The following is a 17,459-nucleotide window of genomic DNA, read 5'->3' on the forward strand; positions in this document are numbered from 1 at the left end:
ATTTATTTCTACATTTTCTAAAAAAATAGTTATGCTTTCTTAAAATCTTATTTTCCAGGGAAATTTTTTTTTCTATCAATAAGAGATTCAGTCAAGTTCTTCAGAGTTACTAAAGAATGCAATAGGGTGGAGTCCAGTATACTTGGTACCATAATGGGTTTTTCTTGCCAAAAAATGAACAAGAAATTAATTTAAAACTATAAAATCAGTGCTCACTTTAGCAGCACTTATGCTAAATTGGAATAATACTGAGCAGATTAGCATGGCCCTGAGCAAGGATGACATACAAATTCATGAAGTGTTCCATATTTTTCACATATGCAAGATCGTCTTGTAAGTTCACAACTTTAATAAAAATATATTAAAAATAAAAAATCAAAACAAAACTTTGTGGCATAATTTTTTTTTTTAAGAGAGCATTCTTCATTACGTCAGGAAGATAAATGGAACAAGCAAGCAATGATTTTCCAGGTATAAAAAACATAATACTTTGAATACATAACAAAAATATGTTTTAGCTTACATGAGATGAATGAGAACTGCTGCAAGACCAGAGAGAGGTTTTTGTTTTAAAGAAATGCACTTTACTTATTTTATTTTTCTTCCCCTCCCTCTCCCCTGCCCTGCTGTTTTTGCTGTCTGTGTCGATTCACTGTGTGATCTTCTGTATCTCTTTTTCTTTTTGTCTTCTCTACTCATCTTTCTCTTCTAGAATTCATGGGAATTCGATTCTGGGGACCTCTGCTGTGAAAAGCAGTTCCCTGCCAATTGAGCCACCTCAGTTTCTCATTTCTGCTGTGCTTCACCTTGACTCTCCCCTTCGTCTCTCTTTTGTTGAGTCATCATCTTGCTGCATGACTCACTTGCATGGGCACTGGCTCATTGCATGGGCGCTAGGCTTTCTGCTCAGGTACTGTCTCTGTCTCATCATGCAGGCACTGGCTGACCACGCGGGCACTCACGCGGGCACTCGGTTCGCCACGTGGGCACTAGCTCAGGCACTCAGTTCTCTGTGTGGGCGCTGGCTCCCCGTGCAGGCACTGGCTTACCACACAGGCACTCATATGGGCACTCAGCTCACCACGTGGGCACTCACGCGGGCACTCAGTTCACCGTGAGGGAACTCGGCTCACCGTGTGGGAACGTGACTTGTCACATGGGCACTTGCGTGGACACTCAACTCACCATGTGGGCACTCGGCTCACTGGGCAGGCACCCACATGGGCACTCAGCTCACCACGTGGGCACTGGCTCGCCACACAGGCATGCTTTCTCTTCTTCTTTTTCACCAGGAGGCCCCAGGGATCGAACCCCAGGTCCTCCCATATAGTAGGTGGAGGCCTTACTGGGTGGGCCACATATGCTTCCCTAAAGAGAGTTTTAAAACATATAACAATTGACACAGTTCTCTCATCAAAATCTTTATTGCCCCCAATAGCTATATACACATTGAGATAATAAACTTCATTGCTTACAAAGATGGCTGGCCAAATTTCACATCTAAGCGAATAATTCAATGGTTTTTCTGACAACTGCTTTGGGTTCAGGGTTAAGTCTTTTTCAGGGAAACCTTATTTCCCATCCCTTCACTATTTGCTTCCTTGTTTTCAGGATCCTCAATTTCTGTCCTCTTATCTTATTTCACAAGGTTCACAGGTCATTTCAGTCCATTCCCATCCTATTTGTTTCAGAAATTTCCAAATAGATAAAAGGCAGTATCCTGGATATCTGGTATTAATGTTTTCTCCAGTGGACCAATGTCTTGATAAACTTCCGTATGGATTAGGTGAATTTCAAGGCTATGCTTGATATGTAGTGCTGTTGGCCAACTTTGTGTAGCTACTGACCATTTTGACCTTTGTAACATGTATTTTAGACTTCTTATAGAGAGTGTCTCTTTCTGTTTTAATCACTGGACTTCACAGGAAAAATTAGATGATGGATTATAGGGGCTAAAGAAGTATAAGATGGACAAGAGACTTTTCATTGTCTGCTTGTGTTCTGCAGGTATAGGGAACCCTACTTATAACTTAGCATTTTGTCCTTCAAAGAAAAGGTTTTGCTTATTTAACTGATCCTTTTATTGCCTGTTCTGTATGTCAGGCACTATTCTAAATGTTTTACAACTGGAAAACCATTTAACCCCCATAACAGCCTGATAACATACGTACTATTTTTGACCATGTTTAACAAATGAATAAGCTAAATTGCAGTGTTGGGCAACTTACCTAAGGATAGGCAGCTGCCAAGTATTTGAGTTAGATTTAAAACTAAACATTTTTGCTTCAGAGTTAACTTACAATTGTAACAAAACTTTATTGCTGTTGTTTTTCTTTTTTCACTTTGTTTTTAAAGGTACATAAATCACACAAAATGTTGCAATAAAAAATATGAGGTTCCCATATATCCCACACCCCACATGCCCCACTCCTCCCACATCAACTTCTTTCATTAGTGTGGTACATTCATTGCATTTGGTGAGTACAATTTGGAGCATTGCTACACAGCATGGATTATAGTTTATGTTGTAGTTTATACTCTCTCCCAGTCCATTCAGTGGGCCATGGCAGGATGTATAATGTCCTGCATCTGTTCCTGCAATATCATTCAGGGCAATGCCAAGTCCCGAAAATACCCAAATATCACACGTCTTTTCCCTCTCCCTGCCTTCAGCAACTCCTGTGGCCACTGTCTCCACATCAATGATATAATTCCTTCCATTGCCAGAGTCAAAATAATTCTATAGTAGAATACCAGTAGGTCCATTCTAGACCATATTTTATTCCTCCATCCTGAGGACGCTGGGATGGCGATGTCCACTCCACCTCTAAATTGAGAGGGGGCTTAGATCCCACCTGACTGATGGATGCAATTCTCCTTCTTGCAAGTGTAGTCTCTCTCGGTTGTCTGGTGCAGTGGTGGACCATCCTCACCTTCCTGTTAGCTGACCTGGGTAAGTCTCCAGTTTGTTGGACTAACAAAACTTTCTGATCTCCCTCCCGGCCTGGATGCAACACATCCAGCTCTCTGAGACCTGATTAGTTTCATTAAATACCCCCCACTTGTTGTGTTCATGGCTATAGGCCTTGCAAGAAGAGCTTTAGACAGGAACAAATAAGAGAACAACAAATACGCAACCACTTGACCCACAGTCTGATTTTGTCTTTTACATACACCAGGGTCTCCAAAAGTCATGATTGTTTAGGGAGTGAGAAGTGTGTTTTTTCTTCACCATGACAGCATCCATTTAAGCAAGGCCCAACCACAGTCACAAACACATGAGATACAACGGAACGGCCGAGAACAAATGTGAGTACCTCCTTCCCCCTTCCTCACTTAGCATGTGGCACTGGAAATACACAATACGGAAGCATTAAGAAAAGTATTTATTAACACTGTTCAGGTAGCTAGGCTCCAGGGGAGCCTGAGGCAGGTGAAGGAAAAGGAGAGCAAAGCAAGGAGAAAGGATAATATTTTATGCATGATTTTTTCCATAAACTTTTATCTTCTCTAGTAAAATATTTTAAAATTTTAAAAAGAAGAGAAAAGGTGAGGTTTTTGAGATAGGAGGAGGGTTCAGTTCAATTCTGGCCTCAGAAGCCCTTCCACAGCCTGTTCTTGTGGTCCACCTGCAGCTTCCTCTAGTTTGGGGACTTGCAGACAAGGAGAGTGCTGTCTCATAAGTCTCCTCCTTCCATTTCTGGACTCCTCCAGGCCATTCAGAGGAGTCAGACTGAGAAGAGCCAGAAAGATTTCATGGGCCCTCTAGTTAGGAGACCAGGATCAGGCTCTGAGACTCAGGACAAGGATCAAAAGAAAAGACATTTCAACTTCCTTTATGAGAAGCTCACTTTTTCCCTTCTGGATCCCCCAGATCCATCCCAGAGCTAGAGAAAGAGAGGGTGGCAGTGCTGGGTAGAGAGTGGGGGGTAGATTCGCCTCTCACCTATGCTCGCTTGATCAGGCTCACACAGTAGCCCGAGTTACCACTGCCTGGGGCTCCAGGGGCTCTGGCTTTGTAGGAGAAGGACCCACTATTACAGAACCAGTGAAGGTTCTGGAGGGAGAAGAGGTGTGGGGCAGGAAAGGATTTACACAGATTAGGGGAAAAAACTAATACAGAATAAAGTAAGGAGTACTTGCTGCCTCCTGCTAACCATGCTTTGATGTTCCTGCTTCTGCTCTTACTTTCCTGCTTCCCGGAATGTCCAAATAACCCTCCCCTCCTTTCCTACCCATCAAACTATATTGGCCCTAAATATATACTGAGCCTTAGAGTCAGTTATTACAGAAAACTATTGGTGATCGCTCCTGCTTCTAAATCCCACATCCTTGAACAGGCAGAAACATATCATCTGTCATGCCACTAACTATTTAATTTATTTTGTTTGAGTCTAAAGTCCCAGAAGCACTGTAAATTCTTCCGTTCCAGAAAGAGAAACTCTTTTCCTCTTAATTCCTCCTTTACAATGCCTTCAAGGGATTTGGGGTGTTTTGTATCACAAGATCCTTTGGGAAGGGGTTCATAAGCAAGCTTTGAAAGAGAAGGGACTGACTTCAGCCAGGGCCACCAGGTGCCCCCAAGAGATCAAGCCCTTTAATTAAACTCTTTAATGTCTAATGATGACATGATCCCATTGCTTCTGTGACCTATGATGGGCAATGGCAAGAGTTTCTGAGGCTGGGATGCAAGGTCTTGAGCCTCCCATACTGTCTCCAGTCTCCAGCTGGGACAAAGCAGAGGAGAGAGGCTGCAACCTGAACATTTCATGATCATTGACCCTAACCCAGATATTTAGGCACTTTGTGCTGTTCTCCTTGACCAAGGAGGCCACATAGGCCCCTGGCTGATTGAGCACAGATATCAGGTGGCACGATTGTATGTTCTGACAAAAGAGCTGGGAGGTGGGCAGGAGGCACTCACAGAGAAAGAGGACCTGAAAGAGATACTAGGTGTCTCTAGAAGAGGGAGAAAGAAGACAGCATGGGAGGGTTTCCTGAGAAGTTTGTCTTTGACAACCAGGGCCTCTGTAGCTAGAAAGCACAAAACAAGAAGCCAAAGTAAAGAATAAGGGTCTGGGTTGTTGGTGGGTTGGCTGAGTGCCCATTGTCATGTCTCTCCATGGAGGCTTGCAAAAGAATCTGAGTGATGGCGACCACCCCCATCATCATGTACCTCCCAGGGATTGTCCCCACTCTGAACATCTGCATCAACTCAGTTCTTATGGTTTCCCTTAAAGTAGCAGCAGTAGGAGCCATGGACATTTATGCCTCCTGGGCAGCGGATTTGGGCAGAGAGCAGCTCTGTCTTGGCTTGGAAGATGTAGGACAATAAAGTATGGGAAATGGGCCAGAAAGTGGAGCAATATCTGCCGGACTAAGTCTATGATATAACTTTTCCCTAGAGCTAGGCTTCTAATGGAGTAGAAGATGTGTACTCTTGCCACCCCCATCATCCCTGCTTCTCTTTTCACTTGCAAGTCTAAATCCTAGAGACAACTCCACACAATGACAAATTAGTGAGACCCATCCTTCTCCGTTCTCATCCCTGCCCCAAACTGTCACTGTATTTGTTCCTCACTTCCCTATATGTGTAAGGTTCTGCCTACCCCCAACTACATATGACATCTCCAAGTCCCCAACAGCATCTTCAAGGTAATCAGAAGAATGGACTCTTTTCCATAAGCAAAGTCAACATGAGAGGCAGAGTGCATGAAGTTCAGCTTGGACTTGGGCCTAAAAGGAAATCCCAGCTTCAGGAGGAGCCACTTCCTGGTACATACCAGGTATACTCACAGATAAAGCCTTTTTCCCACAAGTAGGTCAGCAAACTGTCCAAGGCAAAGGCAGCTTTCCATTTTCCCGGCAGCAACCAGATGCCCAGTTCCCATGACCCTAAGTAGCTAAGCAGGGATCAGAGACCTTCCAAGAAATATGTTGGCTGAATGGAGGGGGAGGACAACAGAAAGAGGACAGAGAATGTTTGAGCTGGAGTGGGGCAATCTGTAGGCACACCTGCAAGGACAAGCTAGGGGGTGTCCCTGCTGGGAAATTTAGATAACCTAAGTGGCTTGTCCAACATCACACTGTGGAAGAAAAGGGCAAGTTAAATACTTCTCTCCTCCAACCTGTTCAGAGAAACACACCCCCATTTTTCTTAACTTACTTTTCATAACATGCTGACCACTTTTTGTCTTTGAACAGCACCTATTTGCATGTTTCTGCTCTGTCCTTTTACCTGCCCTCCTCTACTGCCAGTTTCCTCACCTGTCTTCTACCTGTGTCATCTTGTTATGATATCTCTGTACTTCCAAAACCACTTGTGCATTTGAACTTTGGCCATTTCACAAGCACCCTGAAATCCTATGTTATTTTTCCTCCTTAGCACACTTTGAGATCAATCAAGATGACACTGTCTTGTACAAAAAGGACCTCCAGTTACCTACTGAGTAGCCTGCCTTCAGATCCAGCCATCTGGGAGAATTTTCTATTGGTTCTTTGCAGTATTGTTATTTTCTCTTGTTTTCTAATTAAATAATTTTCAGATCTGATCATTCTTTCCCATGGTTTTCCTTAAGCATGGCCTGACATAGGATTAGGATACACCAGACGATAGGTGAAGACCTGTTAATTAATACCTTAGAAGCATCTTGCCTGTGATATTCTTGATATTCTGAAAAGGCCATTAATACTCACAAGAGGGATTCCAGGCTGAGCCTCACATGACTCATTCCCTGGATCCTCAGTGTACTAGTTCACCTTTGCTGAGTAGCAAATTGCCACTGTCACTCAGGCTGTTGACTGAATTCACTTCTTTGAAGTTCCAGGACAGAAGTCCCCATTTCCTTGCTAGTTGTGAACTTGGTATCATTCTCAGCTGCGTTCCTTGACCAGAGTCTGCTTCCATCTTCTAAGCCAGCAGTGGCATAGGGAACCCTTTTAATGGTTCGTGTTACTCTGACTTCCCCTTCTGCTTCAGTTGGAGGCATTCTCTGCTCTTAGACTTGTTTGTGTGATTAGGATGGACCCTACCCTAATGATCTCTTATATAAGCTCCTTTTGGGTTAATCACTTCAATTGGTTAATAATCTTAATTACAGATGCAAGAATTCCTTTTGCCATATAGCATAATATAATTTGGGACTGGTATCTTATCATATTCACAGATTCTGCCCACACTCAAAAGGAAGATATGATACAAAACCAAGGGCTACTAGGGATCATGGGAATTCCATCTAGCACAGATTGAGAAGAGTACATCTGCTTTTCTCCCACTCATGCTTTCCTGAAATAGGCCTCACCCAATCTTGCATAACAGGAACAATTCTCTGATTTCTTATGCTTGAAAGACCCTGAAGGAATTGAGAACAGAATTTTCCTTGTGACTTTGCATATTCTTGTCCCCTGCTGCCACTCCCCACACCTAACCTCACTTGCATAGGACTTTAGTCTATAAGTCACTTGGTCTACTCCTCATGAGAGAATTCAGATTGCTCCAATTATGGCTGTGAATCCTCAAGAACATTCCTCTATTCTTCAAACCAGCTGAACTCCAACCAAAACATCCTTTCTAAAATCCCTTAAAACATTCTTTCCTCCTGCCTCAAGTTAGAACGGTCCTTAGGAGGATCCTCGGGCCAAGCATCATGTTGGAATTAAGTCCATGCTACTCGTGGTCAGTTCGATTTTCATCCAAATTAGTTGCAATTAATTGGATAACACTGGGTCCTCTCCTGCTCAGCCTGGCCACTTGGTTGAGATTACAGTGCACCCAAGACCCCATGCTCTTTCTCTCCCCGAGTCTCAGATGCTGGCCCACTGACTACGGTTGAGTCTAAGATGCACTCTGGTCTCTCTGCCTTTGAGTGTCACCTGCACCTTTATTCTCTATTGTCTTTGGTATAAGGTTCTTAATTTTATTTATTTCACTACTTAAGGTTGTCAGGTCATGGAGGGGTTGAGGTCCTGACAAGATTTTCAGGCACAGTTATTTGATTCTTGTCTGTTTTCAGAATTTCAGTATGGGAAACTGTCCATCAAACTTTGGGTCATTGTCTATTTTAATATTATCGAAGGTCATGGTGCCAATAGCATTAAATACTTGAAGCCTTGTCACAGTATAACCAAGGGCAATTTAGAACTTCACCAGGCACTCTGAGGAGTTCAAGATATAAATAAGATAATCTATTTGTGTGGCACCTTTTAATCAAAACATTCAAAGATTCCAAAGTATAATGGTCAGTATTTTTAAATTGTTATGAAGAGGATTCTGAATATGTAATAAAACTCTAAAGGACAAGTAAATTCTAAAATTGTTTGCTGTAAGGGTTTCTTAGAATGCACTGATAAAAACATAGACTATCTAAATTCCAAACATAAATGGTGCTCTGTCGATTTTTTTCCACATTTATTTTCTCACCAGAATAGCTATTCGATGACCTTGTTGAAACCTGTGAGATTTGATATGTTCAGAGGATTTGGCTAAGGTTCAGTATTCCTCTTGAGAAAGGTTCTTGGAAAACTCAGCTGTCACTAAGAGGAACTGACCTTCATACCATGCATGGTCTAGACACCATGACAGGAAGGTTGGTTAACACTTTTACCTGGATGAAGGGGGAAGCAAAGAGAAAGACCTGGAAATAAATTAAGCCATAGAGGGATCTCGGGGGGGGGGGGGGGGGGGCTGATGGCCAGAGGAACAGGACAGGATAGCATGGCTTACAAATGTGCATTAATAAACACTGAGAAAGCTGAATTTATCTGGAAAGAAAGTACAATGGAGATAGTAATAGAAATTATGAGGTGAGACTCAAGACTTTAGAGTTAAGATCCTTTTTCCACTGTGTAGCAATAGAATGATTTCTTCATTTCTTATCAAGATCTATGAATAGTCTGAGGTTTTTCCCTGTTTGCAACCTTAGTTATTGTCCATAGTTTCACATATATTGAAGAAAGACAAGGGTTTTAATTCTTCCAGCAAAAGAAATAGCATGACATCAGCATATTCACTTTTGTTCCGCTTTTCTCAGATTCCATGGGGGCAACACAGATGAGCCTTCACACACAGTGGGTTCTGTTGAAGGGGAGTAATATATAGGAGCTTAGGGAACCAGAAAGTTTTATAATGACAAGTGTGACTGAAGTTCTTTTATGAATCAAAAAAAAAAAAATCAAGATGATGTTCTTGAACTAATCCATTCCTGTGGGTGTGGGGCCCTTTTGACTGGACTACATGAGTGAGGCATGACTCAGGTTAGGTCTCTGCCCTCTTATTGGAGCTTTATTTAAACAAAGACACAGAGAGAGATCCACAGAGAAAGGGAGCCACCAATTTTGACCCTGCCAATGTGAGAAAGGACTTAAGGATCTTTAGCAGCAAAAGCTTAAGCATGAAACCCCCAAGGGACTTGTCCCACAAAGCAGCTTAAGGCTGAAAAGATGAGCCATATGCCTGACAGCTCACAGCTGAACTCAGGTAAATTGGCAGATCAGCTGAGACTGAGAGACGAGGCCCAGAAAGAGGCAAAGCCCATGCCTATTTGCCCACAGCAGGGCTCAGGGAAATGGTGACTCTAGAGAGGAAGGCAGGGACCTCCACAGCAATCAGCTGCCATCTTACTTTCTGACATCAGTTCCAAGATCACCGGTAGCTGACTTTGATGAGAAAGCATTTCTGTCAATCCCTTGATTTGGACATTTTGCAGCCTTGGAACTGTAAGATTTTACCCTAAATAAAATTCTCTTTATAAAAGCCAACCCTTTTCTGGTACTTTGCATTGGTAGATCTGTGGCAAACAAAGATGGCAGGCAAACAAACATACCCTTTGAACCAGAAGGAGTCATCTTTTTTACACCCAAGAAGCAGGTCTATCTTCATTCTCCATGGGAACATTATTTTTACCTTCCAAGATGACAGATAAGCCTGCCCTTTGTTTTTCACTGCAAAAACATCCTTGAACAGGTAGGTTATACAAAGGACAATCAGTGCCTCTACTTACAAGATGTGCAAAAGTGTGAGAAACAGGTAATCATTGTCTCACAAAATATCTCCAAACATTCTTTCATACTGCAATAAAGCAAGAGGACTCTTTCCACTTGTGATAGTCTAGTACTTTCAGAAACAGATGATTTGTATGGATTAAAGGGACTAATGATGGGGACATGGGAAATGGAGGGAAGAAATACGCTGATCATTTGAAAACCTTTAAAAAGATGGAGTTGAAGAATGAAAATACATAAAGCATTATACAACTAGACAACTTTTATCACCCCGTGAAGAATTCCAACTAGCACCAATGGCATTACAGCTATCTCCTGCAAAAAGCATCCCTGGTTACCATTCTCCTGCTGGAGCACTTGTTGGTTACTACGTACCTAAACTTCACACTATGTATTTATCCCTTGTGCATCACTTTCAACCAAAGTTTATATAGGAAAAATTGATACATACATATCTAAATCTCAAATAAATGTTCTAATATAATTTACTTAAGATGGTTAAATGTGAAGTTATATTCTAAATAAAACTGATAAAACAGAAACATACACTCATTTGAAAGGACACAAAATGTTAACAAGTAGCATGTGGATTCTAGATGTTGCTGGTGTAAACAAAAGCACATCTACTCATGATACCTCATATAAAAAAAAAGTTTTCAGCAAACACAAATTGTCTGCTGATAAGGAAGTTGAGTTTTACAGAATTTCCCATCCTACTGTGAGTGTTTGCTACTGATTTAGGTGTGTAACTATGTGTTTTAAATAATTAGTTGGAGGCTTGGATGGACAACTGCTTTATAGCTTTTTTTTTTTTTTAATAGTGAAATATAAGCTGGCAGATAGCATTGGGACACATGAGTCAGATTTTCAGGGGATGCCTGTAGTTGTATTCAGTTGGAAGCATTATCATCTTTTTTATGGATAATCAGGTGCTACCATCAGATTGTGCCTAGGCAAGTTCTGGTCATTTCCATGAGTTTTAAGGAAATGCCAAACTAAAGAGAGGAGAGGGCCTCTCAGTGGGAGTGTGGTCTGTCTACTCTTCTCTATTTCTTCTGTTTTCCCTGAATCTCTTCCCAGATGTTCTCAGTATTCTCACACGATCCCCATCTAGTCTACTTCAGTACTGACCTGCCCCTCCACTCTCCTAGATGAAGTCTCCTTGCCCCCTCTGCCTTGTGGGACATTGGTACTGAGCACCTGTGATCACTCAGGGAAAGGGCAAGCCCCTCCTTTGCTTGAAGGAAGTTTCTATAGATTGTGGGGAGAAGGCCCTACCTTGGGTAGTCCCAGTTTGTGTCTGGAAGAGCCTTTCCTCATTCTGGGAATCTCTCTAAGGCCAAATCAGCTATGGCCCTTCTCAGCGTTCTCCCAATTGGTTGTGAAGTACAGATTTACCTACTTCTAATCTCCACCTGAAAGTATGTGCAGTGCTACGGATGGGTTGCTACCAGCCTCATTGCCCCCTTTTAGCCTTCTTGAATAATACTTATGTGCTCCTCTAGGGGAACCCTTTTCTTCCTTCCTTCTCACTTTGACCTCTCTGTTTGGGTGATAATGATTGCACCCCAAAATCCAAGATGGTTTATAAATTATGAAATTTAATCAGCATAATATTATCCACTTTACTCTAGTAATGATTAAATGATATTCAGTAATTTAAGCTCAGTGACCAGTCCAAGATATTTCCTTGGCCAAGTCTATGCGATAAGCTTGTCTACATAGAGAATAGCTCAAGATTTTTTTTCTTTAAAATATTAGGAAATCTTATGTACTGTTGATTCTGGCATTGATGGTGAATCAGTATGCTTAGTAGCTGCTGGTGAATCTCTGGAGCTGTAAAAGGATGACAATAGAGGAATAGAACATAAAAATGAAAAAGGAAAGACAAGAGAACCCAAGAGAAATAGCATTTGATTGATCTGACTTCAAGGCCTATCTTACTGATAGACTTTTCAGTTAGGAAAGCCAATAAACCCTTGGTTTTGTAAAGAAAATTATGATGGGATCTTTCTTATTTGCCAGTAAAAATGTCTTTTCTTATATACTAGGGCTTTCCAACTGCAGGAACAGACTCTGGTCTCCATGGTCCTGGTGACTCACTTGGGGCCAAAGGCATAATAACTCAGACGAATAGATGAGTTGGCACAAGCTGAATTAGCATGGACTTCTCTAACCCATTTTATTATTTTTCAAGGGCAGAAAATCAAGATCTATGGCATTATGCACTCATAAATTCATTTAAACTGATGGGAAAATTTTTGCAATAAAAGTGCTAAATGTCCTTTGGTTAGGGCATCTTATCTTGGGAACAGTAAAGAATACTAGGCAAACATCAGAAAATAAAATTAGACACTGTTCACTCATCTCATGTATTTATTTTATAAAGATGCTGTCATTTTCATGGCACATGTGAATACTTTTTATCATAAACTCATTAAGAACTTCTCCAGATTGGGGGTTAGCCAACTACTTTGTAGGCTGAGATGGAAGGCAAATTCTGGTCTTGAAATATGCAGAATCAAGGAAAGTCTAGATCTTGTCTTCACTCTGGTAAGGGGAACTATTTCCAAACAAGCATCATCTATTATATTATTACTCATTTTAAAATATTAATAGAAATCTTTCTAGACATTAAATTTTTCCAACTTTTGATTGAAAATAATATGCTTTAATGCCCAAGGAGAGAGAATCATTTGGGGCACTTCATTGCAGATGCCAACTAAGGAAAAGGTAACACATATTGAGATGGATCTGGGCTTGTTTGTGAACAGTATGTTAGCCAGACACAGGGAAGAAAGACACAAATTGAAATTAGAATACTTCAGAGCAATTTGAGAGATTAATGTTAGTTCTATTAACAAATGAGCTTGTGTATTGATCATCTATTGTATCCATTTCATTCTTTTTTTTAAGATTTATTATTTTTTTCTCTCCCCACTCCCTCCCCCTGTTGTCTGCTCTCAGTGTCCATTAGCTGTGTGTTCTTCTGTGACCACTTCTATCCTTACCAGCAGCACCAGGAATCTGTGTTTCTTTTTTGTTGTGTCATCTCGTTGCATCAGCTCTCTGTGAATGCAGTGCCATTCTTGGGCAGGCTACACTTTCTTTCACGCTAGGTGGTTTTCCTTACAGGGCGCATTCCTTGCGTATGGGGCTCCCTTACACGGGGAACACCCCTGTGTGGCATGGCGCTCCTTGCACGCATCAGCACTGCACATGGGCCAGCTCCACACAGATCTAAGAGGCCCTGGTTTTGAACTGCAGACCTCCAATGTGGTAGGTGGATGCCCTATCCATTGGGCCTAGTCAACTTCCCCCATTTCATTCTTAATTCATTTTTATTTCAGTTTACCAATATTAATCCATGATAAACTGGAAAATACAAACCAAAAAAATCCTGTTCTTCCACCACTACACATAAGAGATTTTGTTATAAAAAGAATCAAAACCTGATAAGGGGCGGCAGACTTGGCCCAGTGGTTAGGGCATCTGCCTACCACATGGGAGGTCCGCGGTTCAAACCCCAGGGCTTCCTTGACCCCTGTGGAGCTGGCCCCATGCGCAGTGCTGATGCGCGCAGGGAGTGCCCTGCCACGAAGGGGTGTCCCCCGCTTAGGGGAGCCCCGCGCAAGGAGTGCACCTGTAAGGAGAGCCGCCCAGCACGAAAGAAAGCGCAGCCTGCTCAAGAATGGTGCCGCACACACGGAGAGCTGACACAACAAGATGACGCAGCAAAAAGGGACACAGATTCCCGTGCTGCTGACAACAGAAGCAGACAAAGAAGACACAGCAAATAGACACAGAGAACAGACAACCGGGGTGGGGCGGGGGGAGAGAAATAAATAAATAAATAAATCTTAAAAAAACAAACAAAAAAAAACGATAAGGCATGTTGTGTCACAGCATCTTGACTGGAGATGCCAAAATATGACCTGGGTGTGGGAGAGCAATGCCATCATCTGTCCACAAATCCAATCCTACAAAATCAGGTCTGATTTAAAAAAAAAAAAAAACAAATACACTACTACGATTGTATATTTAGGTGCTTTTCCCTGAGACCTGGGTGAAATTGGGAAGACTCAGAGTTTCCACACCACCCACTTCGTACTTCCTGCCCTCAGGATTTGGCCAGGAGGATGGACCACACAAGACAGAAATGTGCAAGACAAATGATTTTATTCATGTTCTCTTAGGGTTCAGGTCAGGGAATGCACAGAAGTGCCTTACATGAAGTTGGAGAGAGGGAAAGGGTAGAGATTTGAATATGGAGGGCCGTCTGGGGGTGTGAGGGAAAAAATTCCCTTCCTTGGGTGGTCTTCGCATTGTATGCAATTTTCCTGGTGAGCTTCACACTCTCCCCAGCTGCCGACTTTCTGCCTACCCTAGTCACTGAACTTGCAGACATAGGGCAAGGTTGCATCACAGTTATAATCTTTCCATTTCAGAAATCCTAGAGAGACAAAAGAGGCAAGATGGATGGGGCTGATGGATATTGTTAACCTAGAGGGAAAGCATTCCAAATTCTGGAGGAGCCTTCAAAGCCTCTTCCTCATTTTCATTAGTGCTCCAGTACAGGAGAATGGTTTGCCAAGAGAAAAGAGATGGGAGTGAGTTAGAGAAGAGATATCAATAATGCGTCTCCTAGCTTTAGAGGATTCCTTAAAGTTCATGTCTAGAGATGGGGGTGGGGGTAAAGTAAGGGAAGATGGGGCTCTTCTATGGCTTACCACTGCTTCTTGACACAGTCCCACAGTGGCCAGGGTTTGAGATGGTGGAGGGGCTCCTCTCCCAGGCCAAGTGACTCATCAAGTCAGCGCTACTCCACTCCCATCCACCAGCATTGGGCTCTGTGCCCTATAGAGGAAAGGATGGAGCCAGGTGAGGGCAATGACCAATACCACTCTCCTTGCATGAGCCCCTCAGCTGGAACGCATGACCCTCCCTACATCATAGATTCAGTCTTCTCTTCCAGATGCTGCTCCAGGACCACCTCCTCTGCAAGCTTTGCCTTAACTCCTCACACTTTTGGACAAATCCTAAAGCCAGGACCAATGGAACTGCTTTGCATAATGTGTTACTTGTAGAAAAACAATTGATGGTATATTTGGGATTAGCCTCTGAATCCAATGTTAGTATCTCTTCTACTGGAGCCCCAAATGATCCTTTATTCTATTAGCATTACCTCACCACTGCTATCTCAGACCCAGTGTAGCTGGGGAATTTGAATTGTAACACATCATTTGATATTTTCACAAAAATCTTGACAAGAGGCAGATTAGCTGCTCTTGGAGGTCAGAAATCTCCACTGAACTCAGCTGTTCAGCTGGCCTTAAAGCTCTCATTTTCCCTGAAATGTTGCCTTGGATCCCTGAGCTCCAGGGCACCATGGGGTACTTCCTGCTAAAAGGAAAGGCAATGGGACTGGGTGAAGGGTCACTTGAGAAGGAACAGGTGGTAGAGCACCGTCACACCTGTGTGGGGTCGTTGAGCCCAATCCAGATGTATGAATAGCTGTTCAAACTGCTCTTGATCAGGGAGGCCACGAAGGATCCTTCAGGCCCGCTGAGCACAGACACCAGGTGTCCTTCCCGCCGCTTCTGACAGGCTATCTGCGCAGGAAAGGGAGACAGACAGGGGGCCTGAGACCTCACAGGGGAAGGGAGTGGGTGGCAGTAGGGTGTGAAAGGGGTGTGTGAGATATGTTGGTGCACAACAACCCCACCCCCATCCCTTGGCTTTCTGGAAAATGGAGAGACCCCCTCCACCTATGTCTCCCATGTACTTTTTCATAATTCCCTCACCCCCCACATCAACCACTTACGTCTGCCTCCATCCAGGATTTTGGTGTTAGAAACAAGGCATAGCAGTATAAGCCGTAGGCTTTGGAGCCTTTGGGACAACGGATACGTGCAGAAGGCAGTTCCTGCTTGGCATCTTCACCTGGAGTGGAAGGGAAATAAAGAAGAGGGATGGGGAAAGAAAGAGTGCGATTAGGGTTGGCGACCTTGTAGGAATGTCTATGAGGCCAGTCTGTGGGGAGTGACCCCAAACATCTGGCTACTTCTCACTTTGCCAACACTTCCAGGACATTCTTATCTCACAAAGCCTCACTAAGCAGAGGGAGTGGAGATGGAAACTACCATTTAATTTTTTAGAAAAGTTTTTTCCTATTCTTCAAGTTCCACCTTTGCTGTTCTCTGACTGGCTTTCCCTACACTGGACCCTCTGTTTTTCTCCTTCCCCAAATCTCATAAATGAGCCTTCACAATTTCTTTCCTCTACCTCCCAGATATACAACACTGACAAATGGGACATCACCACCTTCCAGTATTAATGGATCCTCATGATGTCTGCCACAATGGGCTAACCTGAATGGAGTGTCAAGATAGAGGGTCTGCATGTGGCTTGATTGTGAGGCAATATACCTCATTTCTACCATATATGCCACACCATTCTTCTTGACCCTGGACCTTCAGAGAAGCTAGTGTTAGAGGCAGAGAAATTTTACCTTGGACCTGAGATAGGAGCATCAGACAGGAGAGCAGCATCCAGGACACACTGGAGAGGGCCATGGGAGGCAGCATCGTGTCTCTGACTTGAGGAGGCAATCAGAGGTCACTAAAAGAAAGAGTTATCAGAGGGATGTGCAGAAGCCCCACAACCCTATCTCTTGTCTTGTCCTTTTAAACACTAGGAAAAATCGAACTTGGTGAATACCCATCCCCTTCCACAGGTATGAAAAGAATTGGGGTCTGTACACCAATTACTTCTGAGACCTCCTATGATAGCCTTTGCTGAGTCAAGGAGCTCCGATGTTCTATGAGGGATGGGGCCTCATAGACCATCCCCTGCAAAGTGTCAGGAGAACCTCTGGCATTGGTTTTATCTACCCACAGCTCCGACATACCTTTCTTGCAAAAGTCTGGATGTTTTGTTCAGGCTACAGAAATCTGGGTATTTATAAGAAAATTGGAAGGAGGGGCAATGAATTGATAACAGCAATATGTACGCATGGCAGCGTCATGGGAAATTATTGACATTGATTCAAGGAAATTCCCGTCATGGGGAGGAGATTCTTCCTGGCAAAGGCTGGGAATTGCCACAGATATGCCTCTTTCCAGTTAGCTGGTCAGCGCTTTCTCAAGAAACCAGGTGAAATTTGCTCTTTCCCTGATTCTTCCTTGTCAGAGGCCTGTGGCACAAACTGTGTTATTAAATTTTTAAAGGAAACATCTGAAAAAGGACTTCTGCTGACCTCTCAAGAATTCCCTCCTGTTGCATACATAAGTAACTCTTTCTATCTTGTCTTCCAAGATTAATAAATGCTGGGTGATAAGAGGAGATAAGTGTAACAATTGCAGGTAGGTGACTCACATAATTAAGACTAAGAAGTGAGTGAACAAAGATTGAGTGTGATGATTCAGGGTGGTTGCTTAAAACATAACAATGAGATTTCA

The 17,459-nt window shown here is 42.9% G+C and overlaps 1 protein-coding gene and 1 non-coding gene across 2 annotated transcripts; one reads left to right on the forward strand and one right to left on the reverse strand.

Annotated features, from left to right (window-relative positions):
* Positions 1 to 208: 208 nt before the first annotated feature.
* LOC111766905 (U6 spliceosomal RNA) lies at positions 209 to 313 on the forward strand. Its single transcript, XR_002798831.2, has one exon. It is a non-coding gene; the product is annotated as a U6 spliceosomal RNA (small nuclear RNA).
* A 13,848-nt stretch (positions 314 to 14,161) lies between these two features.
* LOC101411862 (regenerating islet-derived protein 3-alpha-like) lies at positions 14,162 to 16,622 on the reverse strand. Its single transcript, XM_004469824.3, has 5 exons — positions 16,511 to 16,622; positions 15,824 to 15,942; positions 15,474 to 15,611; positions 14,730 to 14,856; positions 14,162 to 14,452 (listed from the first exon to the last, which is right to left on the reverse strand). The coding sequence occupies exons 1-5, from the start codon at positions 16,584 to 16,586 to the stop codon at positions 14,385 to 14,387; spliced, it is 528 nt and encodes a 175-aa protein (XP_004469881.1). The 5' UTR covers positions 16,587 to 16,622; the 3' UTR covers positions 14,162 to 14,384.
* Positions 16,623 to 17,459: the final 837 nt, after the last annotated feature.

The sequence above is a fragment of the Dasypus novemcinctus genome, chromosome 17 (assembly GCF_030445035.2).
Source record: "Dasypus novemcinctus isolate mDasNov1 chromosome 17, mDasNov1.1.hap2, whole genome shotgun sequence".
Classification (NCBI taxonomy): Eukaryota; Metazoa; Chordata; class Mammalia; order Cingulata; family Dasypodidae; genus Dasypus; species Dasypus novemcinctus.

What these genes read in the sequence shown, in the direction of transcription:
- LOC101411862 (XM_004469824.3), bottom strand. Translation starts at nt 16,586, where the DNA reads ATGCTGCCTCCCATGGCCCTCTCCAGTGTGTCCTGGATGCTGCTCTCC. An exon ending in GCTCCTATCTCAGGTCCAAG is followed by an intron (nt 15,943 to 16,510) that starts GTAAAATTTCTC and finishes CTTCCACTCCAG; the next exon opens with GTGAAGATGCCAAGCAGGAA. An exon ending in GGCTCAACGACCCCACACAG is followed by an intron (nt 14,857 to 15,473) that starts GTGTGACGGTGC and finishes TTTCCTCTATAG; the next exon opens with GGCACAGAGCCCAATGCTGG.